This window comes from Oreochromis aureus, linkage group 20 (genome assembly GCF_013358895.1).
Source record: "Oreochromis aureus strain Israel breed Guangdong linkage group 20, ZZ_aureus, whole genome shotgun sequence".
NCBI lineage: Eukaryota > Metazoa > Chordata > Actinopteri > Cichliformes > Cichlidae > Oreochromis > Oreochromis aureus.
The window spans coordinates 16231854-16259647 of NC_052961.1; the positions used below are offsets into that span (position 1 = coordinate 16231854).

Below are 27794 nucleotides of genomic sequence, written 5' to 3' on the forward strand. Positions count from 1 at the left end.
GGGTTTGAATATATAGTCTATTGTCTGTACTTGGCTAAAAGGGCCATTAATCTTATTTCACAGCCTTGTGTTTGTCAAAATATTCACCCCAATAAGTCTATTATATTCCACCCATTGTCTGTATATAACCATCTTCATCATCTTTACACAATCTACAATCCCATCAACTACATCATACATCGCAAAAGGTACAAAAAGTAACTAAAAGGTGACAGAAATGACACATGTTTAGTCAACAAACTTTTATTAATTAGTTAAGGGATACTAATGCACAGGTAATACAACAAGTTTGGGAGAAAAAATTGTAACAGTTCAGACTCAAAGGAGGTGTTGAATCCTCCAATGTTAGGTACTATACAGCTTAATTTCAGATATGGAAATCTTTAATACATCATTAGTCTCATTTAATTTGTTACCTATATACCATAAACAGTTATGAGCTACAACATCATCTCTTAAAACTCATCAAAATGACCCCAACAACAGAGCTGGATGCCATTTCCTGCTTTTGAACTAGGTAGCATACAAAACAAACCACTGTTGTCCAAATAAAAAGGGTAAACTTCTTCAGCTGTCTAGGGGAATTTCTAAGGAATAATCTTGGTTTTGGAAATAACATTGCTGACAAAGGGAAGACACTTGAGCCTGCTGTTCCCCCAGGTACAAAAGTCACACCACACACAGTCCAGGTAACTAGAAAGCTCCAACAACACTCCTATTTCAAGCCTATTTCATGGTATAGTAAGTGCACTAAATACAGAAACAAACACACATACATATGCCTTGTTGTCCCATACTGAATAGATAATAATAAAAGGACTCTCTCAATCTGTTTGCCATCATGTACTGAAAAAGCTCAATTTATGTGCATCGTCAAAATGGATAAAATAACAGTGTATGCCAACACACAGGCCCACAATGTTGTTTGTGGTCTACAAAGTTTCTCAACCTTTTTTGTGTAGATTTCATAATATGTAAAAAGCATTTTTTTTAAAGCAAATTAATAAAAGGAGGGGAGTGGGAAAAAAAGCCATACAATTTCGAGAAGACACATCGATATCAAAATATCAGCAAGCCAACAAAATCAGCTAAATATGGTGTATTGCTGTACTCTCTAAACATGTTGCAGTTAGCTCACACTGCGGGATAGATATGTGTTTTCCACATCGTAGGAAGACAGATAGTAAAGGGTGTGATAAAATATAAAATACCCACTGTTAAAAGCAGTGCTAAACTATCATATTGCAACACCAAAGCTCGTCAGGTAAACACAGTCAATGTGACGTCATTAATGAAACGAGTAACAAGCAGCTGATGAACTGATTCTGTGCCACAGCATAACACTCAACAAAAGTGTTACTATTTCTGACATCCAGTCATTACAAAAAAAGGTGCTAACTGTTTAATACACACGCACACACACAAAGTCTGGACAACTCATATTGAAAAGGTCCGAGGACCACTCAGTGCTTGTTCATCTTATCCTCTCTGTCATCTGAACCTGGGTAGAAGATAAAGGTTCATCCCACTGACAGAGACACGTGCATAATCATCCCCACCTGAAAAAAACTCCATCAGTTGATTAGCAATGGAGGAATTCAGATTTAATCTTTGCGTTACGTTATAAAAAGTCACAGCGTAGGAATGACACCACCTGGAAAAACACACATTTCAAATTCAATGTTTCTTGAAAATGTTCTGCTGACATCAGTGCTTGATTTTAATGATGACATTGACATTTCGGTGCAAAATTCAGAGGACTTGCCAGTAAGGATAATATGGACTTGAGTGAGTTGTATCAGGCCCTTAAGGTAGAGTGGCAAATAAAGCACCCTTATTATCTCACCAGAATATCCTCACATAATTTTATCCAAAGCTATCAGATTGCTATCTAAGTAACACACACCATAGAATATAAAATAGATTTATGATCTGTATTTTTTTACGCAAGCAAGTCGTTATTTTCATGGACATAAACTTCAAATATAAATCAAATATTCGTGGAGTTTTAATTTGCTCAAATTGTTAATACAACTGTGGATTCAAGTATCTACTTTCAACATGTTAAAGTGAAAATATTCTCTAATCTTTTAGATTTTGAAAAGTCATTTAATATTTTGTATATATATTTATATATTTTAAGCTAATCTAACATTAAGTGGCTAAGCAGCCCTAAACTTCAATAAGACCAGTTATGGCTTTGTGAGGTGAATCATAATTATACCATTGCGTTGGATTTCAGATACAATATAGAAAGTGTCAGTCATGTTGCTCATTACCCACATGAAGACAAACTTAGTCTCTTTCTCTAGTTTACCACCAGAGTTAAAAAAATAACAAACAAAAATCCCACTCCTGCACCAGACAGCCACTAGGTTAGGGTGAATAGTTCTGGAGTGCAAAACTACAAGAGGGGAGCAGGAAGGGTTAAAGGTTAAAGTGCAAGGCAATAACTCTGAACGTTCAAGAATTCATTCATTTACATTATTATATGTGAATCTTAATTAGCAGTTTTTCTGTTTAATAAAAGATTATTATCCTCAACCTCTCTATAAAAGATAGTATATTTTTTAAATTCCCTCCTCAGCTTTGATTCAAGCTAAAGCAGTAGCCAAAACGTGGCCTCATCATTTGATTGTGCTGCAATGGTGCAACAAGCTTCACACAGAATTCTTCCTTCTGTCAAACATTTAGCTTTGCTAGACCGATTTTAGAGTGTTTCAACATTGATTTTTTTTCTGTTTGTCTCTTTAAATCAATTAAACGTGTCTTGCTATTTATAATCGCAACTAAGTTGCAGTATGCCTTACAGATGAAAATATCAGTCACTTTTCTGGGTATTCTGCTTCTCAACTTCCGTGTAAAACAAGTCTGGAAATAATCTTTTCACACTTAATTATGGTTGTCAAAGCAGATACTGTTCACAGTCATGTGAAAAAAAAATCCTTGGAAGTAACAACTGTAAAAAATATTGTGAAACATGAACAACTGACAAACATTTTAGCTTATATGACATTTGCTTATGTAAAACATGAAAAGCAAGAAACAATAAAAGTCAAACTAGAAAAAAAACTATATTGAAACAACATTGCACTAAAGCACACACTGCAAAAAATTCTGACTGCTTATGATCCAATTGGATGTGTCAGGCTTGGAAATGACGGATGGCATCATTGCTTTGAGTATATAGATATAGATATAGATATTGTTCATGTACACAGTACAGTATATCTGTGAAAAAATGTGAAAACACTAGCTATTATTAAATGACTTCACCATGCTAATAGAATATCCTTTTTAAAACCTCTCAAACACAACACAAATCTTGCAGAGAAAATGACTCTCCATTGGTATTTAGAATACTAACTCTGATAAAAAAAAATCTATGTAAAGGTCAGGACTTTGACTTTGATTACTACTGACACCCCTGCTGTGAGTACAGAAATTGAAAAATGTGCCTTAAATGGGAGACAAAAGTGGAATGGGGAAATAAAACACTACTGTTCTGAGTACAACAGTATACACATTATCTCGGGGGTTTCAAAACCAAGATTTGAAGACTGGGTTTTACTTCATATTGGTTGATTTTTGGCTTTCTTCTCAGTGCCAAGTTCTTGTAGCGCTAGAAATGTCTTTAAGCTTCCTGGCAGATATTTTAAGAAAGAATCCTCTCTGGCTCCTAGGTCAACAAAAGCAGAGCTAGTCGGACAGTAACAGCCTCTTGGGTTTGTTTCTTCTGGTGGCGGAGGGAATTGGCTGTCTGTTTTGGCCTGAATTATCACTGTCCGTTGGGTCAGGGAACAGAGTTGGGGGCTGTGCTGTGCCAGAGAACAGAGTCGCGGCAGGGGTTGAGTTTTGAGTGGTAAGTGCCTCAGTTTTTGTTTCGAGAGGTGCATTCACAGGGGGGCGCTCTTTTGGTTTACGGCCCCTCTTTTTACCAGTCGTGGCGCCGTTCCTCACTTCGGCCTTTATCCCATTGTTCTCTGGGACTTTAGTTTTGCTACTGGACACAACTTGACTGGCAGCTGCACGGAACCAGTTCTAAGACAAAAACAAACAAACAAACAAAAACAGTAAACCAGTCAAAATCCAAAGAAGGCAAACAAGCAGAATACAACTGCATTTGTATACATTTTCCTCTCTAAATAACTGTATAAACCACCATGTCTGAATACCAAAGGTTAATGTTAACTGGGGACAGGATGGGGATGTTAAAACTGAAAAACAAAGAGGCTTTTTTTTTATAGGGAAAACAAACTGTATGTGTTATCTTGTAACTAAAGTAGTTGTTGTTGAAGAGAAAGGATTAGTTCAAGGAAGATATGTATAGACTTGTTGAGTGCAAGAGTATTATTACAAGGTTAATATACAACCTAGCCGGTTTTACCCACAGACAGCATAATAGGTGGATGTAGCCACCATGATGTCACTTGTTAGTTTAGAAAGTCTCATTATGAAGCCTAAAGTGTGTGGCTTCACTGTCTTGGTGTTTTGAAACTGGACATGACATGACTGACATGTCGTTAGAAAGTCCTCCTATCTGACTGTTAGAAGTATAGCCATAATGGACTTAATGTTCAATTCAAGATGACCTGAAACTAGCGTCTGGTCTCTGAGGCTATTTTCCCATAGACTTGCATAAAACTGCAGGAACTTTTTGGAGCAGTAGACATACTTTTGGATTTGCTTTGCCTTTTAGATAAAAACAAAAAAAACTTTATTCAACCAATCAGAGACATTTGAATGTTTCTCAAAAACAAACAAAAATACAATATGTAACTAGTAAAACAGTACAAATGGGTTCATTACTGTTACCATGTTGGTAACCTGGCCATGAATCTTTTGTGTTAATAACAACATTATAACATTTCATGGCAGCAGGAAGATAAGATCTGTCCTACAGTGCACTCAACCAAATTATTATAGACTGGTTGACTACTATTGCCAAAGGTGGTCTGCACATTCTCCTTCATACACTTTTCCACAACAATTCCCAGTGAGTACCAGTGACCAGCCTCTTAGTGCTCTTTTCTGTCATTCTGGCAACAACAGTCTGATAAAATAAACAGGATCTAAGATTAACCTATCCTCAATGCTGTTTATTATTTTATGATGTATTACCAGAAATGAAATTTACTAAGTGGGTCTTGTTAATGGCAACCTCTAAGTTTATACTGACAGTGACTCACCTGTGAGTGTGTCTTGCTAATATGGTATTTGACGCCACTCTCCGAGCTGAACTCCTTCTGACAGATCAGACAGGTGTACTTCCCCATTTCGCCACCACCCTGTAACAAACACACACAAGAAATGTTGCTAGTACCTGGTTGGACACACTTAAACTTTCCTCTGAGATTTTGGTCTGTGTTAACATGATATCATCACACGTTTGTTCCTGATTTGTGGGTAACGGCATCATCTGGTGAATCTCCTGTTCCACCACATTCCAAAGGTACTCTGTTGGATCTGATAGTTGTGGAAGACACCTGAGCACACTAAAGTCACTGTTTGGTTCAACAAACCAGTATGAGATGATATGACCTTTGTTACTTGGTCAATTATCATACCAGCTGTAGTCATTAGATGATGGGTACACAAAGGGATGGTCATAAAGTGATCGAGATGGTCAGCAACAATACTCAGTCTTTGGCATTTATGACACTCAACTGGTACTAAAATGCGCAAAGAAATTATCCCTCACATCATTACACTACCTGAACACCCTGATTTGTTGACACAAGAGAGAATAGATGCATGTTTCTATGTTGTTTACGCCAAATTCTAACTTTACCGTAGCCTCATTTGCCCATTCTTGACTGCCATGTGGACAGAAATGTTCTTGTTTTGAAATTTAACAAATCATTTTTACCATGTCCACCTGTTCATATACCGATTTTCTGCCACATGACTGATAAGACATTTGCTTTGATTACCAGTTTAAAGTTGCTGCAGCAGGTGCAACTTAAGAACCCATCAAAAACCATACCCTGTCAGCCTTTTACAGCGGGAGGATGTTAAAAACATATTCCAAGTTAAGTTTTTATTTAAATAAGCTTAAAAACGTATTTTAAGAACATACAGATCAAAAACAAAATCTTGGTGGATTCTGATAGTGATCAAGGCCATAATTTCAAATGCTGAGGTGAACTTGCATGCCATGAACGCCTATCAACCAAAAACTCAGGTTTCAGAATATTCGGAAAGTATTTACTATGCTTCACTCTGTATGATGTCAGTGAGAAGGGATATCCTTAATACGAGCGCAGCAGCCCCTCCCACCTGATGTTCAAACCTTTTCTTTCCAGAGCACAGCTAATCTAAAAAGGCTTGCAGTATACAGCGGATGAACTGAGAGACAGTTCATCCGCTGCACCCCACCCCTCAAGAATGATAGTAAATTGTTAATAAGACAAAGGTACTCTAGTAGAGACTGAAAAGTAGTTGAGATGGAAATGAGCATAATAGATCCTGTTTTACAACAGGATCATCAAGTTACACAAGATCATGCTGTGATTCTAATACTTCCTGCTTTCTCTTCATTTTGTATCTTTATTTGTCTTAATTTTGTTTGAACTGTACCATCAGATTCCACCTCTCGCTTCCTTTTGGACAAAGTTAATTTTTTCAGTTTGATTGTATTTTTGTGATGTCTGTTTTGCTTTGTTGTCTGTTGCAATATTACTGTATATGCACATGGAGGTAAAAAAATTGCTTCTTAGACATGGAGTTTTGCAGCAGTGTGGATTTGTACCTTGCTGCAGTTGGCGAGATGGGCCTTTAGTCCTGACACGCTGGAATAGACAGCTTCACAGTTCTAGGACAAAGCAGAAACAAACAAGGATTAAACACACTGACTTCGCATTTATGTTACATTCAACGTTAAGCAAATCCCTTTTGTTTTGCTCAGATATTGTAAGTTATTTTCTGTACATGGTGTACTTGAATATTCTTACTTCGTTTGTGCAGCAGATGAAGCCCTTCTCCTTGACTTGGTTTTTCCAAGCCTCTAGAAGCTCCGGGCTGAAGTTGGGGAGGCCAGGGCGGGTGTAGTTTAACTATGCAGAAGACATTTTTTTAATCTATCAGTATTCAAGTTATTAATATAATTCTACAGTGTAAAAAAGTGTATGTAACATTAAGTCTATTGAAGGATTTTTTTTTTTTATTCAGCTGAAGGAGTTTGTGTGGAGCCTTTGCATGGCCTTTGACATGGACTGCTAATGTACTGTATTTATTGTGGTCACCATGTGTACTTAATGCATCCACTTTTTATTCCTCACCCTCTTGCTGTCAGGAACCAGGTCATCCTTGATGCGCCGTTTTGTGCCCCAGTCTTTAGCCAGCTCATCCTCAGCTATTTCTTGCAGGTGGAACACCGCCACCTGAGCTGACCGCCGTCTCACCCTGCCACTGGGGGTCCTTTCAAAGTCCTCCCCCTGGCTCTCAATCTGTGCTGCTTTTTGTTGATCTTGTTCCCGCTCCCTTTCCTTTTCCCTGTCCTTCTCTCTAGCGTCTCTGTCCTTCTCCTTAGGGTGGCTAGATGGGGCTTTCTCTTGCCACCCTTTCCTTTCAGTTTGGCTTTGCTCCTTCTTGCCTCCTGTTGGAGATTCTTCAGAGATCACCTGAAGGAACAGTAAGACCTTTGAGTGAAAATATAGGAAAACTTTACTCATTAAAATCCAGTAAAATGTGCTTATAATCAGCATAAAAAGGAAAGAAAAAAAGGTTTATCTCTTATAACTGCTACTACAACCCTCATCTATGATGATCTCACCCTCTCCTTGCCAGTGTTGTTGTTGGTGTCAGTGATACTATCCATGAGGTTGGTGGTGGCTGCGGCTGTCATTGTGGTGGTGATGGCCGGGGAGTGTTCGGTGCGTACATGGTAGTCTCTGCCAGCCTTGGAGCGGTAGCTTTTTCCACAGTGCTGGCACAGAAACACAGGCTTCGCATCGTCAGAACACTCTCTTCCACAACGCTGCTGGTGATACTGGTAGCCCATCAGACTGGAAAAGTGGGCTGAACAGCCCTGTATTTGTGTACGTGTGTGCGTGTGTGTTTGTACACAAAATGTTTGTGTGATTGAGTGACGCCAGTGACAAAAATGAGACAGAATGAAAACAAACATTAAGCAAGAGACTGGGTAAGCGGAACAAAGTGTAGGTTTAATGGAACGCTGCATTTGGTCAATACTTTGTGGTTAATGTTAAAAAGACAGAGAAAACTGGAGAAAGATGCTCATTTTTCAATGTGAAGACACGTCACTGTAGAGTTTATTCTTCACAGCTCTTTTTATTCTTACTCTCTCTGCCTTTTGCACTCTAGTGTGAGTAATGCGAAGCAGGGTGTTGATGTGATTTTGGGCAACATGTCAAGAACAAGGCATAAAGGAAAAAGAGAGGGAAAAGGGAAGGAAGCGAGAAAGATAACAAGAGAGAGAGAGAGAGAGAGAAAGATGTAAAAGGAGAAAGGCACAAAAGAAGATCCTGAGGACAGGAGAGAAATGAAATCAAAACTGGCAGATGACGAGGGACATAAATGTGACATAAAAGACAAAGGTTGAGACAAATGGAAATGAAAGACACAGGAAAGCAAGAGTAGTATAGAATGAGAGACAGTAAAAGAGGAAAGGACCAGGGAAAAAGAAGAAGTGCATACCTCACTGGGACACTTGATTCGTCCCATCTGTTTGAGCACTCGGCGCAGCCTTTCCCTCTCCTCGTGCTCGTTGCCCGTCTGGCCTTCACTCCCTGAGGGCTGAGGGGGAACAAATACACTATCACACCACCACACACCCCACTTCCTCATGACTTAAAAAAAAAGCAATCGAAATGTGTTTTCTATCTCTAATGTTCACACGATGCCAGGATCATTAAATGGTTTCCTGGTGAGGCTGTTACTCAAGGCATGTTTATGACAACTGTCAAACTCGTGTTTTCGCTCGCATGTTGGCTGGTGCCAAACACCAGCCAAGACCAGAACAACAGATGGTAGGGCTGCCAGAGATGGGAAAGAAATGCAGGGGACTGGAGAGAGAGTAGACTAACTGAGGGATCCCAGTGGAACACATTTCATGTGCTTTCTCATGTGTTAACACACAGAGATGACTGACACACAACACTACAGTAGCTTTTTGTAAAGGTAGGAGGGAGATACCACTTGAGTACTTCAATAAAGCTACTGCAAAAGCCTGAGGGTAGCAGGACAGGCACCAGCAAGCCTTTGATATACAATGACAGGGCCAGCAACAATGAAACGACATCAGCTTGTATTCTTAATGCTTCTATCAGGGAAGGAGCAAAAGAGCAACCATAAGAGAATGAGGCAGCACTGTCACAGTAGCAATGCCAAGGTCAATCTCAGTGGGTGACCCCTGTCCTTCTGTCAGCCTGCTGCCTTTCCCACACTGCATTTGGATAAAGCCACATGACAACACTTACAATAGCAGAGCAATGGTCAGTGAAGTCTCCAAGTCGTACAGAAACCAAACACAGTAACACAGCTTACATGAGACTGAAGTGCAAATCGGTTTAATATAGGAATATTAATAAGAATTCAACTTATTGCAATAGTGCTGGACAAATTAACATATGTAAACTTAACACCTCTAATAAAATGTAGGAGCAAAAGCTTTTTTTCCATTATATGCTCATTTTTCTATTCTAAGGACACTGTACCAAGTGATTGGTACTGGAAAATACATTAGTTCAACATATTTGCATGAACAAAAGTTCTGCAGATTTGTCGGTGGAACACATGAGTGATGAAAAAAACTACCTTGCAATTCAAAGGCACAAAACACTGGCCTTGTTGATACTTTTGAATGAATAAATGCCTTAATATACAGTGTATCTAAAAGCACAGTAGTAGTAGTGCCTACTTCCTTAAAAACATGACTCTAAAAACGCTACAATGTATAACACAAGCATTAATAAATAACATGATTGATACTGTAGAAAAGTGAATGTCTTACTGTAGCACAAAGGAAACGTTTGCACCTAAACAGAAAGAGGGCTAAGGACACATCATACTTCTAAAGACTGTGATTTTAAGAAATGTGTTATCTCCTCCTGATCTTTCAATTTCCTGCCTATTAAAATTTCATTGGAAAGACAAGTAAAAAGAGTGTGACACAAGTCAAACCCACAAGCTAAAAAAGCCTTCTTTATTAAGGAACTACTTCAAGTCTAGAGCACACCAACACACAAACAGAGATTAACACAATAACGGCTTTCATTCTGTCACAAAAGTTGTAATTATCTAATCAGAAGAACAGAAACAGCAGAAGTTTAGATGTGTAGGAAGACTACCTTGTGCAACCTTTAAGCATTTTATTCTTCACACACACACACACACACACACACACACACACACACACACACACACACACACACACACACACACAAAAATAATGCACTAATGCCTTTTGCTCTGCTGGACTGGAATCCCGCCAATAAGGTCAGGACACAACAGGTCCCCTCTGAAGACAAATGGCAGCATCAAACAGTTTAACTTGGCTGACACAGATGGCACGGTCATCTATCAGAGCCCTTAATCTAGCAAACATTACACACCCAAAGCCTGTTAAACACATACACATGGATTACCATATATTTCATATACTATAACCATACACATTCACACAAAAACACAAACACACATGCCACAAGGTTTGCTGAGTGTAGATTCATTAATCTTTTATAATACTTTTTGAAACGGGTAGCTTTAAATTATTCAGCAAACTTCATAGTGGCACCACTGCTCTAATGCAGGAGTGTCATGATAATATCTTAATGAAGCTCTCTGCTGTCAGACTTAAGACAGCTGCAGAAAGAAATGTGAGCACTTCACTGACAGGAATACCAATAGCTAGTTCAAATGTACAATCACGATTTTTTAGAGACCCCAAGATCAAAGTTTGAGAGATTATCATAGCATCCAACAATACTTTTGCAACAGATTAAACATAGAGGATAGAATATATTTTTGACTCTATATGTTGATGCATATAAATAGATGGGCATCTACATGTAGTGAAAAACTGCCTTCCCTTACAAGGCCCTGTGTAAACCGATACTAGCAGAAGTAAATGTAGGATTTCCATGCATACTGTCACGACAAATCAAACTATTAGCATCATTTTTCAGTTCTTTGGTGTTGTTTGAAACTAATTACCATGTTCAGTGATGATCTGATCACCCAAACCATCTGCACTCATAATGAGTCATAGAGAAAGGAGCAAAGATCCGTCACAGGGTGTCATTTTTAAGTTTAAAGTTTTTAAGCCAGTTTACTAAGTACAATATCAGCGATGTACCTTGCTGTTGTGCTCAGCCATGGTGTGGTAGTTGAGGCCGGCCTTGGACCTGAACTGCTTGTGGCACTGCTGGCACTTCAGGGCATCCTGGAGCTGCAGGGGTTGAAGGCCAAAGAAGAAGCTCAGATAACATTTTTCTATGAGAGCAAACTAACCCACTCCTGCTGCCTTTGCTCTTTATTGAATCCATCAGTATAGCAACATTTCATCTGTAACCTAATAAAGTGTGTTACTAGTGCACGTTCTGGTCAAAGTAAAGGGCAAGGGACACATTAGGAACCTTAACCCCCCCCCCACAATTTATCACATAGTGTTCTTTGTTGTAGCTTCTCTCCTCGCCTCAGTATTGATTTGGAGACAGAGGTGTCTTGATGGTGAGTGACCCAGTGGTAATGTGATGATTCTGTCATTGCTTAACAGCAGACTGTCACTTTAATAGAGTCACACAGGCCACTGGGCTAAGGAGCCATTAAAACAGGCTGCAGGAACACTGTCTTTGAGGGCTGAGGCTACTGCACCACTCAACCTCATTCATAGACTAGACAAGCTTGATATAATACAACTGAAATAACCTTTTTTTCCCCACGCTTTAGCCCCACTTCATTTATTACTGCTAATAACCACAACTGAGTGCATTACACACTATATTTTCAGTAGCTTACAGGGCCTTTTCCTTCCCCTTTTATGACCATACATAACATTATGACCACTGGCAGGTGAAGCAAATAAAACTGATTATCTCTTTATCATGATTAGTGGGTGGGATATATTGGTGGGGGCAAGTGAACATTTTGTCCTCAAAGTTGATGTGTTAAGTGTAAGGATTTAAATGAGCCTGAGAAGGACCAGATTATGATGACTAGACAACTGTCAGAGTATCTTCAAAAACTGCAGCTCCTACGGGGTGTTTCTGGACTGCAGCAGTCAGTATCTATCACAAGTGGTCTAAGGAAAGAACAGTGGTGAATCAGCAACAGGCTCACGGGCGATCCGATAGCTTTATTTTCATTATCTTTACTAGAAAAGGTTCCCAGACTCCCCAGTTTTAACGTATTCAGTGCACAATAACCACAATTCAAGGCTTCTTCAAGCTTTGCTACTACCAGCAAAACAGTTTTACTGGTTTCACAGTTTGCTCTAACAGCTGTTTTGACAGAGCAGCCACCCCGCTCCTAGTCTGATGAACAGATGCATTGACTACTGACCTTCTGACAAATCTCCATGTGTTTCTTGAGGCCATGGATTGTTTTCCTGGTGACGATGGAGCAAGTGGGACACACCACTTCACCTCTCTCTGAGATTGCTCGCTGCCACTGAGTGTCAGGAACAGCTCCTGAGAAGCATTCAGAACACAGTACTGCCAATGAAATTACACTGGTAGGATGTCCTTATGTGTCAGTTATCTAGATGATCAGTAAGCACTTAAGTTTTTAGCTTCCCAAAAGTGAAAGATTGCTGCTTTTCTCAGTTTCATATGACTGAAATGAATATCCATGGGGTTTTGTCGTTTTTATCATATGCATGCATATCTCATTAAGATTTAAGAAATGCTCTTTGAAGAAAACATGATGCAACTTATAAAAGTAATAATTATATGTAACTGATTAATAACTATGTATGTTCTTCTGCCTGCGTGGGGTTTCTCCAGGTACTCTGGCTTCCTCAAGTAGTCCAAAGACATGCATGTTAGGTTAAGTGGTAATTCTACCTTGGTGGCAGAGATATCAGTGTATTTTCTAGTTCTAATTCTAGTTTCAGTTATTTTCCAGAATGGGTTTCTCATTTCAGTTTAGTATTTACTGTTTGAAAATGTATAGTTTTGGTTTTCTTTTAGTTAGTTTAAATGTTCAAACATGCCCATCAATGCCCAATCAAGGAAGCTATAATAACATTTATACCAAACTAACAGATCCTAAAACTAAGGCTACTTCCTCTGTATTTTTATTTTAATTAGTCTTTCAAGTTCACATTTTTTAAGATAGTCTTAATTTTTTTATAGATTTTTTATTTATATATATTTTTTATTTTAGTCAACTAATTTTTTTCACACCTAATTTTAGTTTTTAGTTTTGGTTTACCATAATAAACTTGGTTGGCTGTAGGTGTGAAGTGAGCATGAATGTGTTAGCTTCTGTGTTAGCCTTACGACAGTCCCCCCAAAACCCTGACTTGGACAGGTAGATACGAAAATGTATAGATGGACGGATGGATGTGTGGATGGCTACATAGATGAATGATTAATTTAAAAAAATGTGATCTTGGTGTTCACCAGAGCTTGTTGTGGCCGAGTCTTTTCTGGAGGGCTGGACTGACGAAGGTCTTCTCTGAGCCTCCTCAGTGAACCCACTCCCCTCTGGTCTCTTCACACGGCCTGCCTTCAGCTTCTCCTCTACCTTAGTCATACCTACAACACACATGTGCACACGCAGACACACACATATACACAGACAGTCACGCTACTGATTAAAATTCAAACTGAAAGTATAGAAGATAAAGTGAGAAATGCGAGTGGGACAGATGTAGGGCAAACCAAACAAGAACACGATACTAAAAACAGAAAGTTGATACTGACTATAAATTGAAAAAAGGAGGCTGAAAATGGAAGTTGTTTTGAGCTATACCAAATCAATGACAAGCAGACTAAAAGACAGCAAAAGAGAGCACCTGCAAGCTGCAGATGAATTGTCTGACAAGTGATAGTAAGTAGTTTACAGCCCTCTGTATGCTATGAGTCACTGAGCATTTTCAGCATATATGTGAATGAGACAACGAAAGGCTGGAAAAAATATGCGTATGTAATGTGTGCTTGGTGTGTGAGTCACTGATTAATATAGCCAGATATGAGACATCTCTACAGTTGCTACATTAGCACTGTATAAAAAACCAGCACCATTGATCAGTGGCAGCAGGGAGCAATCTCAGTCACTTACATAACTAATAATGTAATAAAGTTCTTTGGAGTCCCTACTCCCAGCAGTAGCACATTTGTCCACTCTGGAACTCAATATTTAAGTAAATTAGCAAAGGGCTCCTAACGTCTGTTGTAAATCAACCAGCATACACAAAAAAACTATTCTGTCTCATATTTTTATTATATCAGTGCCATGTGAAATTACATCACAAAATTCTTTGTCATGCTCAAGTTTTCACTCAAAAAAACATGTTTTCCTTTTAATAAAAAGGTATCTACCTTTCAATCCAAATGTTCCAGATATTGAGGGCTGTTCTCCAGTGAATTTCTTAGGTGTTTTCTGCTTTCGTCCTAGTGCAGGAGGAAAAACAGAGTGCATAATGGTTATACAAATATACTGGAAGCATATAATTGAGAACATTTCAAAAGGCATGTTGAAATCTTACTGTGCTTCATTCGCTCTGGGTCTTCGTCAGGAAAAGAAGGGGGAAGGCTGCCCCCCTCGCTTTCACTTCCCCCTGCATCAGATGACGTGCTTTGGGAATGAGATTGCTGGGAGTGAGGCTGGACTGGCAGGGTCTGGTGAATTTGTTGTGAAGGCTGGCTGTGGCTGTGCTGTTTCCTCTCATTTTTCTGGTAGGCCAGCTCCCCATTCTGAGAGGGTGTGGACACTTCATGGGTCTTTTTCACTTTGAAGAACACTGGAGAGGGGGGACTGATCTCCATGGGCCTGAATTCACAGAATGAGACAGGACAGTTTAGGCAGTTATCTTTAAGTGACTCAATCTGGTTAGAAATTTGAGCTATATCTCAGTCACCTTTTCTTAGTGTTGGACTTCACAAAAGTCTTTTGAAGCTTAGGCTGCTCGTCCTTGGTTTCCATGCTGACTCTGTCTGGGTGATTCCACAGTTTGTGTTTCTGCAGACGCACTTTTGTGGCAAACACGGCCTCACAGTAGGGACAGCCATGACTCAGCTTTTCAGCTACAGTGGCCTGGATGCAGACATACGAAGAGGAGATTCAAAGTGAGTTCTCTCCCTATCCAAAATCTAATGACAGTGGGTAGCTGTTACAAAAAAAAACCCGAAAAAAAAAAAAACCCCTCCAGCTGACTAATCTTAGTTTTTTGGAAAAGCCTTAATAATTGCTCAGGTTTGTAATAAGGCCATTATATATTCTCTGGAATTATTAAACGGTCCCCTATCGGATGGCTTTCTCCTATAAAGTGGTCCAGTGCTACAAGTCTACTCTGAAGCATAAAGGTATAAACAGCCTTGTGGCAGGAAAGAGCAGAGGCTAGTGACTCACCCCCTGGCAGCGCTGATAGTGGTACTTGACGCCACAGATGCTGGGAAACTCTAACCAGCAGCCTGAACATGGACATTTTACCCTGGAGCGCCGCTTAAACTCTTCCTTCCATTGTACTATCATATGGGCCTGATCAGGGGTGAGGAAGAGAGAGTTGAATGCACGCCAGATTTATTGCTATATAGCGCTGTATATTGTGAATATTCATGGGGAGCTGCCTACTGTGCAAGAAAAATGAAGCCCACTTCAAGTACCCACTCATTTCAAAGAGAAATACTCACAGGGATGCTTCTCAGTTCCTGCATTTCTGCTTTAGGACGACCTTTCCGCTTCCCCTCTGCTGGCTCATCACACACTGGACCTGGCAAAGAGAGAAAGAAAGCCACATCAGAGCTAAAAACAATCTACTGCCAGCACTTCATGCATTTCATATCCATGAAATAAAAATTTCTGTAATACCTAAAATCCTGAAGTTTCATTTGGACCTTCTTTGTTATTGACCCAACGAGCCTAGTTATATTTGACTTGCCACGTCTAGATATGCTCTTGAGATATCACAAAGAGATTTAGAAGAATAGACTTTTATTCACCAAAACTGCAAAATAAGTATGAACGCTAACACTTATGAAGAAAAACAAACAAACAAATGCAAAGTTATACAGTGTTTAGGTTTAACTGTGACCATTGTTCAAATGTTAGCCTCTTCTGTGGAGCGACACAGAATAGATGTCCACGATTGTGTGTGTAAGTGAGGGAAAAATGAGGCAGCCTGGGCAAAGGCCTTATGTAGAGCCAAACAGATCAGCTATAAATCGCTAGTGCCTGTGTGGACCTCTGACACAGCAGACTGCAGACCGACTGCCTCAGCTCTCTATGTGCTCTCTATTGCTCATTCCCTCCATCTCTCATACTGCTGCTTTACTTCTTTCTCACCCCATGTCTACTTTTCTCACTTTTCTTCCCTTTCTTTGCTCACACCCTTTCCAATCTCTCTCTACAGTTCCACTGGCTCATCATTGCTCTCTTCTTGGTGCAATTAGACCTCCACACTATCAGCCCTGCACTCTATTCCCTCTATACACTGCTCCTTGAAGAAGGAGAGAGGGAAGGCGGAAAGAGCTGAAGATGAGTGTATGCATGTGGAAGAAGGGGAGGGGGTTGACAAAGGAAGAAGAGGAGAGCACAGGATGTTGAGGAAGAGAAGAGAATTGCAGAGGTGGATAACTCTGATCAAGCATAACACTGAATCATAGTGCTCCAGGTAGCTGTACTTTGCTCTACAGAATGATATGGCTTTACATGTTCTCTCAACTTACTCTGCATTAATCTGACAAGACCCAACAGCAACAGTAGAAACAAGAAGGAAACAAAGATGCTTCAAGAGATACTTCAGTGACATAAAATCTATTTACAGTAGAGAAGATGGTATTGTGTTGTGAAGTGGAATGCACTTTTTTTTTTAGATCTCTTTCACATCACCATAACATTTTTTTTTCTGCTAACTATTTTCTTCTCCTGCAAATTGACAAGCCAAGGCAGCATGCACATGCCTAGTGCTGCCCATTTGCAGCAGGTCCCAAACTGGATCAGAGCACACCGTGTGCCTACCAGGATTACAAAATGGTTGGATAATTTTTCATCAGATAAATGAATTGACTTAATGCCATCATTTCTCTTACAAAAAACAGCTTGTGTTAGCAAAAGCCACCCTTTGACCCCCTCAAAAACAACTCTCTATATCAGGGATGTTAATGTGTATAAGAAACACACGAGGACTAACCTACTATGGCCTCCCCTGCTCATTTCCCTTCATGTTTTATTACACAGTATCAGCTCTCTCCCTTTTCCCTCATTTGTCTTCTTTTTCCTCTCTCAGTCGGGAAACACAGATACAAACTTATGCAGGCAGATTATATGTAATATTTTACTTCACACTCACAATAATAAGGTAGATTGAAAATAAAGCAAGACTGAATAAAATGTAATAAGAAGTAGCAAAGCAATACTGACTGTGTTTTGGAATAGTTGATGACACAAGGTGTAAACACACACGTCAGGGCACACTGACACGCAAACAAGTACACAAAACCATTACTACCGAGTGTGAGCGAGATGTGGTTGCATGGATATGAGTGTATTAATATTCTCCAGGCGACAGAGCATTTCTCTATTAGCTGTCTGGGTAGCAGCTGGAGAGGTGATGCAGTCGGCGGTGCAGCTCTTATGCTGAGGAGGAAATTGAGCATGCATTCTAATTCCTGTCTTAGAAAATAAAGGTCTTGTAAAAGAAAGGCATAATTAATGAATTCTGCTCTTGGGAAAGATATGTTCTTGTTGCTATGGGAATAAGATCCACTTGTCTTAGTTACCATTATCAGAGGCCTCTTTACAGCAAGCAGAACAATTAGGCCCACATGCAGCAGGCTACAGTGCAAACAGGCAAAAATCACACTGCAAAGCTACAGCAGTGCACATGCTGGCAAAAGTTAGAGCAAAAAGAATTTTTTAAAAAAGCTTGATTTTCTGGGTGAACTGTGCACACACAATAAAATGTTTTTATACATTTTACTTTGTTTGTATGACTATGGCTAGCACACTTGTGCTCAAACATTCAGGCAATCACAACCATTGTCTTGGTAGGAAACAAAGCAGGTCTATTGTGGCAAATCTAAACCCCAGTTCTCAGGCGCAGACCATAGGGATAAAACAGCTGTTCAACTAATGTCAGAGTGTGACTCGCTCCCAGCTGTCTGCAACTGTTGCTGCAGACTGGTTAACACTCACAGAAGCGAAGAGAATGGTTAACACTGACAGAAGAGAAGAGAAGAGACGAGAAGAGAAGAGAAGAGAAGAGAAGAGAAGAGAAGAGAAGAGAAGAGAAGAGAAGAGAAGAGAACCAGGAGTGTTGGCAGCTGTCTAATGATCTCAAATAACCTCTGAGTTCTCCTAGCTACGCCTGCAACTGCTCTCCCTGAGTGCAAGGGTTCACACATTACCCACAAATGTACACACACACATGCACACACAGAACAGTCATTTGTTTTCCTTGACAAACAGTCACACAGGAGCCTTTGTCTGTGTCTTCACAGTTGGTTTTAGACATACTGTAGTTTAGAAAGACAACACACAAACAACATCACTCACCACTCATGCTACTTCATGAAAAAAAGACAAGACACAGTACTTCCTCAATCTCAACAGACGCTAGATGTATAAACGAATACACCTGGACTCATTGCACAGCAAACGCACTAGCAGATGACTGTACAGCATGTGCAAGCTGTGCAGCTTTTATAGTGAATGCAACCACAGGGCCTTACTAACATTTCTGTTTCTGCTATAAATTTTTGTCTATTGTGCTTTAACTTCTTCTTGCTTACTGTTTCCTTCCTTCACACATTTGATTTAGCAACAGTTCACCGCTTTTATACAAGCACACGCACATATTTATATGCTATTTTACATTATGTTCTCTCATTTCCTCCCTCCTTCTTTCTGTCTCTCTCTCTCTCTCTCTCTCTCACACACACACACACACACACACACACACACACACACACACACACACACACACACACACACACACACGTTGTTCCATTTATATACACACCTCCTTTTGAAGACGTTCCTATATTCCCTCACAGTCAGGCCTGATTCCAGACAGTGAGTAAGGAGTGAGGTGGAGCAACACCAGACAAGTCTTACTACCCTGATACAGCTAACTGAAAAAAACCCCAGAGTCTCAGTGAGTCTGGCTCTCACTTTCCGTCTTAGTCTTTCCTCTCTCTATCTCTCTCTCGCTCTCTCTCTGTCTTTTTCTCCCCTCCCTCCTTTCTCTCTCTTGCTTTGTGTAACCATCTAAGCTTAAGCTTTTACATACATCCACTTGTTGAAACACACAAACATTTTTTAACTAATTTGTCGAAATTCATTATTTTTTTAATGGAAAGGAAACAGCAATTCATCAGTAGCAATGTTTATAAGTCTGTATAATTTATAGAGCATTGCAAGAAAACATACCTTTGCTCTGGCCTGCCTTAACTGAAAAGTGGACATAACCACAAATAAAAGAATCTGGTGGAGCTCCACTGGTTTATTTGCAAAATAAATTAGAGTTCCAGTTGGCAGCAATCTAGGAAAGGACCAGAATTTGAAAGTAGATGTCCCGCCTTCCACAGCCTTTCCTTCTCTCTTCTGAGACCTATTCCACCCTGCCAGTTTGATATGTATGTGTTGGTATGTATTAAAATAATGCCAATGTTGACTTATGGCTTTACAAAGAAATCAAATCCAGCTTTCCTCTAAGAATGCCCTCTCCTTAGCCCACTGCAACACAGTGGGGTGCTTTATACCTGAACTTTTTCTTCATACTACACCACACTATTTGACTGTTCTTTTCCAAAAAAGATCAGATTGGCAACATTTTCCTATCATGGGGCAGAACAGAGCCGAAAGCAGTTGCAGGAGTAAAAACTCCTCTTAGACAACTCGATTTATTATATGCTGAAAAGTTACTTTGGATTTTTGTCCAGTGGCACCACCTTCCTAATTGTTTCACCCATTTCCTAATATTAACCCATTCTGAGTGCCCGCATACACTGTGGCATTTGCTATCACTTACATTATTCAGGGAGAGTTGTTGGTCCAGTGGTTAACACTGTTGCCTCACAGCAAAAAGCTCCTGGTTTGACACCTCTGGAGGTCTTTCTGTGTGACATTTGCATCATCTCCCTTTGCTTGCAAGGGTTCTCTCGGAGCACTATGTTTTCCTCCCACCACCCAAACACACGTTTGGTTAACTGGTGATTCTAAATTGTCCATTGTTGCGATTGTGAGCTTGAATGGAAATCTGCCTCTCTGTGTTAGCTCTGTAATAGACTGGGGACCTGTCTGGGGTGGACAGCTGGAATAGGTTCCAACTATGACCCTGAATTGTGCAAGTGGAAGAAAATTGATATATAAAATAATTACATTTATTTCTATACTTGCACTAGTCACTCGGTCTTAGTGAAAACAGTTAGACTGGGAGATTCTTCAGTGACATAACTCTTAAAATTAGAACACCTAGTGTGAGTGAGCAAGTGTCCTAATGAATGCCAATTTTTATTGCCCGCAGACTTACTGTATGGGGAATCACTTTGTTTGAGAGGCCAGGGATCACTACACAGACATGTGGTAGAATATCAGTTTACTTCCACCACTAAACCACACGTAAAGCAGCCAAGAATAGAGCTCAGGCTTGAGATTTCTGCTACATAATCTGGTGACTCATTGTACCTCAACAGCTTCTTCAGGCCTGTATTGATTTTACAGCCTTCCACATCAACAGCATGCTTCATATTATTGGAAACTCAATGAATTACTTGATACTTATTTGGCCCACAGCCAATGCCATGTTTAGTGACATCAAATCGCAACAGTTTTAGATAAAACCTAAGGGATAATAGAGAACTCACCAATCATTGGAGAGTTTACAATTGATGCACAGCATATACAGACAAACTTGGAAGAAAAATAACATCAACAAAATAAGCTTATGCAACAGGGCATCCAGCACTTTATATGTGAGCCAGAGAGACAATGCCTGCTCCAGACTGTTTGCAATACCCTCCTTATGGACAGTGACTCACCAACTCAATCTCTCTCCTCTCCCATTTCCCTGTACTCCTTCTCATCAACCATCCACAAGCCTGCCAAGTGAAGGTGTGACAAAGATGACAAAGGACTCTCCTCAAAACGAGGTATAGCATCAGGCTGAGAATAGCACCAGAATTCAATTTCTACCCAAAAACAGTCTCAATCTATAGCTTTTTATTGATTTTATATTTTGTTATTTTACTGATTTGATGGACTCAGGTCATTATGAGGAAGTCCCTAGAAAATGTAACAAATATGAAATGTGATTAGAGTGAAGACCAGAAGTGAGGCTAATGGTTGGGAACAGGTTGGAGAAGGAATGGAAAGTGGCGGGAATAGTGAGGTTAAGTCACTGCTAATAGGTAAACAAGAAATAGTTGACGAGGCTGAGGAAGGACAGAACAGTGAGCAATGACAGTCATGTCTGGACAACAAGTAAGTGAGAGAAAGCTTGAAAAAGCAGCACATTTAGAGGAAAAGCAAGAGACTGATGGACGGATACTAATGCAGATATACTGGGTCAATAGAGAGCAACTGTGGACCTGAAAAGAAGGTCCCCACAGCCAGAGTAGACAAGTGTGGCATGAGAACACACATGCTAGGGCAAACACAGGCACTAACAGATGCATAAACATAAACACAAACAAATGGCACCAAATAGCACATTATCATTCACACACAGCCACAAGCATGAAACTTATCACGCTCTCAGCTCCCCTCCTAACCTACTTATGTTACCATATAACAACAAATCTGGAGCGCTCATCTCCTCTTACACAGAACATGCCGACTGGATAGTGTGTTCTGGGGTCAGAGAGGGCATGCTGCAACTCTTCATCAAAGAAGGGGGGTGGCCTTTCACACATATCCAAGTTTCACTCATTTAGACTTACGTTAATGTTTGCTGAAAGGTAACTATTTTCAGGGCCTACAGCACTTGGCAAAACAGAATTAGTTCTATCTAAATAGAAAAATGACTTAGCCTTAGAATCAAACAACACATTAATAGGAAAAATCTTGAAGCACAAAAGAGAGAAACAGAGCGCAAATCACCCTCAAGGACCACATTCTTTCCTGTGACTTCTCTGGTGTGGCAAGGTGACAGCTCAACCACAACACTCTAGGAAAGCACACAAACCCAGGTTTTGTTGTCACATATGAAGGCACATAGTGATTTCAGGAAACCACCAGTACAACAGCCAGACGGGATTTCTCCGCTATTACATCATGCAAAGTTTCCAGCTGGAGATTTATGGGCCAACATGAGAACTGATAACGCAACATAACAGGCCAAACTCTCCATGGACATAAAATGAAAAATGAAGAAGTAACCAGTGGGATGAGGGCAGATAATGAGGTTATCAGAAGAGCACACTGTGTGCAATGAGCATGGACTGAAAAACCTTCATAGGGAGCCTTAGATATTGATGCCTTTGTTTCCCCAAACTGAGGTTCATATCCCCCCTGGGACAGACAAGCCAGTGCCAGGTTCATTATATCACCACTGTAGCATTTCTCCTCATCATAACATCTATAAAATTTCTAAATAATAAGTTAAGGAGACTGAAAATCGTAAAAGATTGCTTGGTGTTTGAAACATAATTTGGCACAGTCAGTCAGTCAATGAATATCTTACTGGTTTATGAATCATATACCAAACCGGTTACTGTACAAAATTTAACTATATTCCTAAAATGGAAATGTAGAATTTCTTATACATTTCCCGTGTTGTATATTATGTCTATATTCATCTTTTTATTGGTCAGTACAATCTACATGCGCTCCAGGAGAAGATCTGTCTCTCTCCTTGAGGTTCTTAGAGAACATAAATCTCAACCAGCTGGCAATGTTACCAGCTAAGCTTCCTTAGACATAGTGGAACATAGATTCTTATCTTTTGTGCCAGAAGCTATTCTTAAAACAGACAATAGCACAGACTTGCAACATCAAAAATGATCACTTAGAAGCTCAACATAATTGCAAGTCCAAACAGATCAAGTGTAAAAAGAGAAAATGAAATAGACACACAGAAATAGCAGAATCTTAAGTAACCTGAAAAAGCCCCATAAAAACCAGGACCAATCCATCACCTGTTATAGTATTACTTTAAGACGCGCGCACACAGTAAAACGCGCAGTCATCAGAGTTATTCATTAGTGAAGCTAAGCCAAAAGTGTGTCTCTAATCTCTTGTCTTTAGTCTCACATCGATCAGAGCAGAGCCCAGCACAAACTTTCTGCTGATTGATTTATAAACTCCTCTTATTTACTGAGTAATAAAGTGTAAAAAATGCCCATAAAACACAAAGCTTTAAGAGGCTGCAGAGAAAACCATGTCATTCAAAAAACAAATGTACTTCAACAGCAAAAACAGCCAATCAGCTGCCAGACTCTACACAATGAGAAGTTGAGGAGTGTTTTATTTCTAACTATGGGAAGATCTTGCAGACAGTCATAAATACATGAAAGATCATACAAGAAAGATTTTAGTAAAGGGATTCCACCGTTTTTTTTTTTGTACCATGTGTCGCTGAACTCTCATTTCTTGCAACATAAGCTTTGCATTAATAACCACAACAAGCAAACATACACAGAAACACATGCATGCACAACGGTATGAAACTCTGGCCTACAGGGCTGAATAATAACATGAAAAGAAAATAAACCGAAGCACCTAGTCTAGTGTTTGTGCTCTGTGTGTCTGGGAATGAGAGGCTATTTTGTAGCAACCAAAACAATTGGGTCATATTAGAACAGCCCCAGTTTTCCAAGCCTGCCCAACGCTATTAACAAAGTCATGATGATCTACTGGTTATTGGATTGAAAAATAATTCCCCAGTCTGGCTCTCTCTTTCCAAAATCTTCCATTTCCATCCAGATGGCCTGGGGTTTCACTTGTGTCAGTGCTTGGCAATTCTTGTTTGTTTGCTTTTCTCACTGTAAAGCAGTCTCAGGAAAATTGCTGGAGTTTCCAGGCTCTACTGTGGTGAGAGGGGTAAAATTACACTGAACCTGAAACCATTGATTTCTAATAAAATATAATCCATTCAAAAAAAAAAAAAAAAAGCAGCTACAGAGACCCCTGCGTGCATGGTATGCTAATCAAATCCTTGAGAAAGCACACTAAAGTGCACTAGCTGGAATTACAAAACTTTAGCCAATGCAAACCCGCTGGATCTAAGAAACAAATATGCAAAAACAAAAAATTCAGTCGTCATATATGTGTTAGTATGTCATGCTGTATGCACCCAGTACCTACTCTTCACACTGTATCGCTTCATGAACTTCATCCTAGAATCAGTCCAGGAGCAAACTTGGGTCATACCAACAAAACCTGAACTCACACACTCTATTCATTCAACAAAATGTAGCGGCTCGTCACTCACTATGTTTGCTGTGGTTTTCAGGGCTTGACATGGTTCTAACTTGCTCCTGGGGATGTCCATGCTTGGGCGTTCGGCCCCTCGACAGCCCTGATGAGGACAGCTTCCCAAGCTTGGGCCCACTTGGGCTCTCCATGCCTGCAATGTACAAACGAGGGGGTACAAACACACAGGAGACATAGCTAAAGGTAATATCGGAAATGCTTCTGCTGCTCATTAATCCGAAACCATTGTTTGTCAAAACATTATTAGCAAAGTCTGCTGCATCAATAGCGTGTGATGATGCTGTCTCCTTGTTCAATAATGCAGCTTCTTTATGTTGGCCATCAGTGCTATTGGCCTGAAGGTTATCTGAGCGGAGGCACACGTGTGGTAATGAGGGTGTGACCTTCCATGTTTTCATTTCAAAATCAATACTCTCACTCGCACACTAACTTCATGCTCTGCCCATTAGACAAAAGGTGAGTCAAAGAGAGGGTGGGGATACAAAGCTACTCTCCTGAGCAGCTGTGCAAGCTTTCTTTACTATGAAAACCAGCGATCTCTCGTTCAGGTCAAGTGAGATACATTACATCCATCAATCCCCATGGCTATATAGTACATGTCAAGTTCAGACTCTCTGTGCTTAAACATCATTCCCCATCAGGAAGGAACAGCCTTCTGAATAGAGGCTGACAATTGCTAATTATGGTGAGTGGTACTGATTACAATCCAACATGGTTTCTCTTAGCACACATTCATGTCACTCTCCTAATGAATTACAACGCACACAAAGGGTCACTCAATGGGGGCCACTCAGTGTCCGTTTACATGCTGTGCAATTCACTGCGTGAATACCACAGAGATAAAACGTTCACAGTAGTTGTAAAGTTTTGATGATTTTGACTATGCACAGTGAACTTGCTGCAGGGTGCAACTTGATGAAATCTTTCACACATTAACACTAGGCATCTTCCTTTTCCGGTATGATGTATCAGAGCATGAAGAGATGCGCTACAGATCAGCTCATAACTACTTAAAATAAACAGATGTGGTGAGAAAGATATGGCTGATTGATGGTGAGTCTTGCTGTGCAACCCTATAATAATTACGTAGGATAACCCCCTTTTAGATTTGCCACAGTGTTTCAACAGCATCCTCTTATTAAATAAATAAATGAATAAATACATTGCAGCTGGGGTTTTCATAAACGATTAATTCTACATGTAAACACAAGCCTGCTACAGAAACTTTATTACCATACACTTAGCTAGACACAACAAAACCCCGTGACACCCACTCACATCTCCTCTCACAATCTGCTGAGAGACCAACCTAGAGATAAGTATTTTAACACCGCACGTGGCACACTGCCACGCTGTGTTTGACAACTACAACAAGGTCTGAGTTGCCTATTTATGTGGTTAACTAAAATACTGCTCTACTTTCTTCCTCCTCCCCGGCCACACCTACCTTAACTGTCGAGCAGTCACCCAGCACCAGAGCCCGGGTGGCCCCGGGTCATCCACGTGAGGTAGGAGGAGGTCAGGGGCAGGAGACAGGCACCAAAGTAGGCGTTTTTTTTCCCACCAACGTTATGTTACATGGCAATCACACCTGCTGTGCGTCAAGGAGCGGTCAGGGTGAGCTTGGGGGGCCTGAAAGGAAGCGGACAGTCGTCACCGTCGTCCTGTCCCCCCCAGTCTGCAGACGACGACCAGGTGGACGGTAAAAAAGAGCAGTGCAGGAGATGAGAAATTACAAATTCGTCTGAACATGAAAAGAAATCCAGGATACTTTCACCTTATTTCCAGCTTCCAATTGCCTTGCCCCCCCTCTCCCTCTCCTTTCGTGCATTAATATGTATACCACGAGGCACTTCTCCAACCCGTCTTCTCGTTAAACTCTCCAAATTAATAGAAATAGCCAGGAAAGACAGACAGGTCCTCGACTCCTTGAGAAAAAATATTAGAATACGGGATGGTTTATATAGGCAGTGAAGCAAAATGGCGACTTTATTACGAAGGAGGAGTAAAAAAAAAAAAATCCTTGCGCTGGCTGGAGCTAAAGGGAGGCACAAAAATATGTTTAGTGCAGTAATTTCGACGGCTGTGAGTCTGTTGGTTAGAGTAAAAGAAAACGAAGCGAAGGAAAATCAGCAGAAGCGCCAAATCTCGGTCGGGTTTGGTTCACTCCTCGGGTCCTTACCTCGGGATTATTCGTTTTTTTTATACGGATATTATCTCGGCGGCCGTGTACAGTATTACAGTAATGTGTGTTGGGTCATGCGCGTATCCACTCCACCTTTGACAGTTGCAACTACAGTCTTGAGGCAACTTGCAAACTCTCGCGTTATTATTATCAATTTTCGAGCTGAATAATAGTGGGCTTTCTGGCTAATAAACTCGCTGCAATACCGGTTCGTGCTACTCTTCCGACGTAACGGCGCTCGCTCCTGACGACAAAAAAAAAAGGGTCAGGGCTTAAATTCCGTATACAAACCCTTAGCGAATTATTTTAATCTAGCTGCAGCCAAAATGTTCTTCCCATGCGTCCTCCTGCGCAGCCGATAACGGCTTCTTGTCCAGTCTGTGGCAGGCTGTTCTAGCTGTCACACCAGGCCGGTGCTGTAGTCACTGCAAGTAGCTCCCTCCAAAAAAGCCTCTGAAATATCAAGTATGCCTATAATTTGGTAAAGCTATACATAAGAGCAAAAGGCTCCACATAAAAAAGTGAATTATTAATTGGCTCAGTATTTTGCATTTAAAACCAGACTTTAGTAAAGAATACAAGTCTTTGATGCTGTGTTTTCAATTCAAGGTCAGTATTTAGACATAAGCCATTAGTCCTTTTTTATGTTAATGGAAGCTTAACAGCACACAGGCCTGCAGTCAATAACACTGCTGAGTCTTTAATTGCTGTATAGCTGCAAGCTGGTTACGGGCTATATGAACAGACTGGCATTTCCCCATTTAACACAGAATAATAAATGCTTCACATATGGTGTGAGCCCACATCTTTTTTTTCTTCTTCTCTCTTTCTAAATTAATCATTCACGGCATCACTGCCACGTCACTCACTTCCAGTAAAACAACAGAGGGTCCCTGCTAGTCTTTGATTGGTGCCAGTCATCATGACCCGATATTTCCTATTAGTGGAAATCATCAGGAACCATGATGTAATTTATGTGGGATCGTTATTGCCAGAGGAGGGCGGTAGATCCTCATTTTTATAGCAGGTTTGACTAATGTGAAAGTAT

General features: G+C 40.3%; 1 protein-coding gene across 10 annotated transcripts; it reads right to left on the reverse strand.

The window, feature by feature from the left end:
- Nucleotides 1-227: 227 nt before the first annotated feature.
- Nucleotides 228-27133, reverse strand: znf512b (zinc finger protein 512B). Of its 10 annotated transcripts, none has more exons than XM_039604425.1 (18): nucleotides 27038-27133; nucleotides 26009-26489; nucleotides 24560-24694; nucleotides 15819-15898; nucleotides 15538-15666; nucleotides 15047-15222; nucleotides 14675-14958; nucleotides 14508-14579; nucleotides 13587-13721; nucleotides 12523-12650; nucleotides 11318-11410; nucleotides 8659-8757; nucleotides 7775-8029; nucleotides 7281-7622; nucleotides 6954-7055; nucleotides 6752-6814; nucleotides 5190-5288; nucleotides 228-4041 (listed from the first exon to the last, which is right to left on the reverse strand). In XM_039604425.1, exons 3-18 carry the CDS (start codon nucleotides 24690-24692, stop codon nucleotides 3700-3702), a joined length of 2532 nt encoding a protein of 843 aa, XP_039460359.1. In that variant the 5' UTR covers nucleotides 24693-24694; nucleotides 26009-26489; nucleotides 27038-27133; the 3' UTR covers nucleotides 228-3699. The 10 variants fall into 10 exon arrangements, with proteins under 10 accessions (XP_039460359.1, XP_039460358.1, XP_039460361.1 ...); XM_039604424.1 differs by lacking the exon at nucleotides 27038-27133 and adding an exon at nucleotides 26744-27030; XM_039604427.1 differs by lacking the exon at nucleotides 27038-27133 and having other exon boundaries at nucleotides 26009-26193; nucleotides 26339-27030.
- Between the last annotated feature and the right edge of the window lie 661 nt (nucleotides 27134-27794).

Bases quoted from the DNA above. Each gene is read 5' to 3' on its own strand.
- znf512b (XM_039604425.1), bottom strand. From the start codon at position 24,692: ATGGAGAGCCCAAGTGGGCCCAAGCTTGGGAAGCTGTCCTCATCAGGG. The intron at 14,959-15,046 runs GTGACTGAGATA...CTGTGAATTCAG, and splicing joins AAGTCCAACACTAAGAAAAG to GCCCATGGAGATCAGTCCCC. The intron at 6,815-6,953 runs GTAAGAATATTC...GCTTTGTCCTAG, and splicing joins TCATCTGCTGCACAAACGAA to AACTGTGAAGCTGTCTATTC.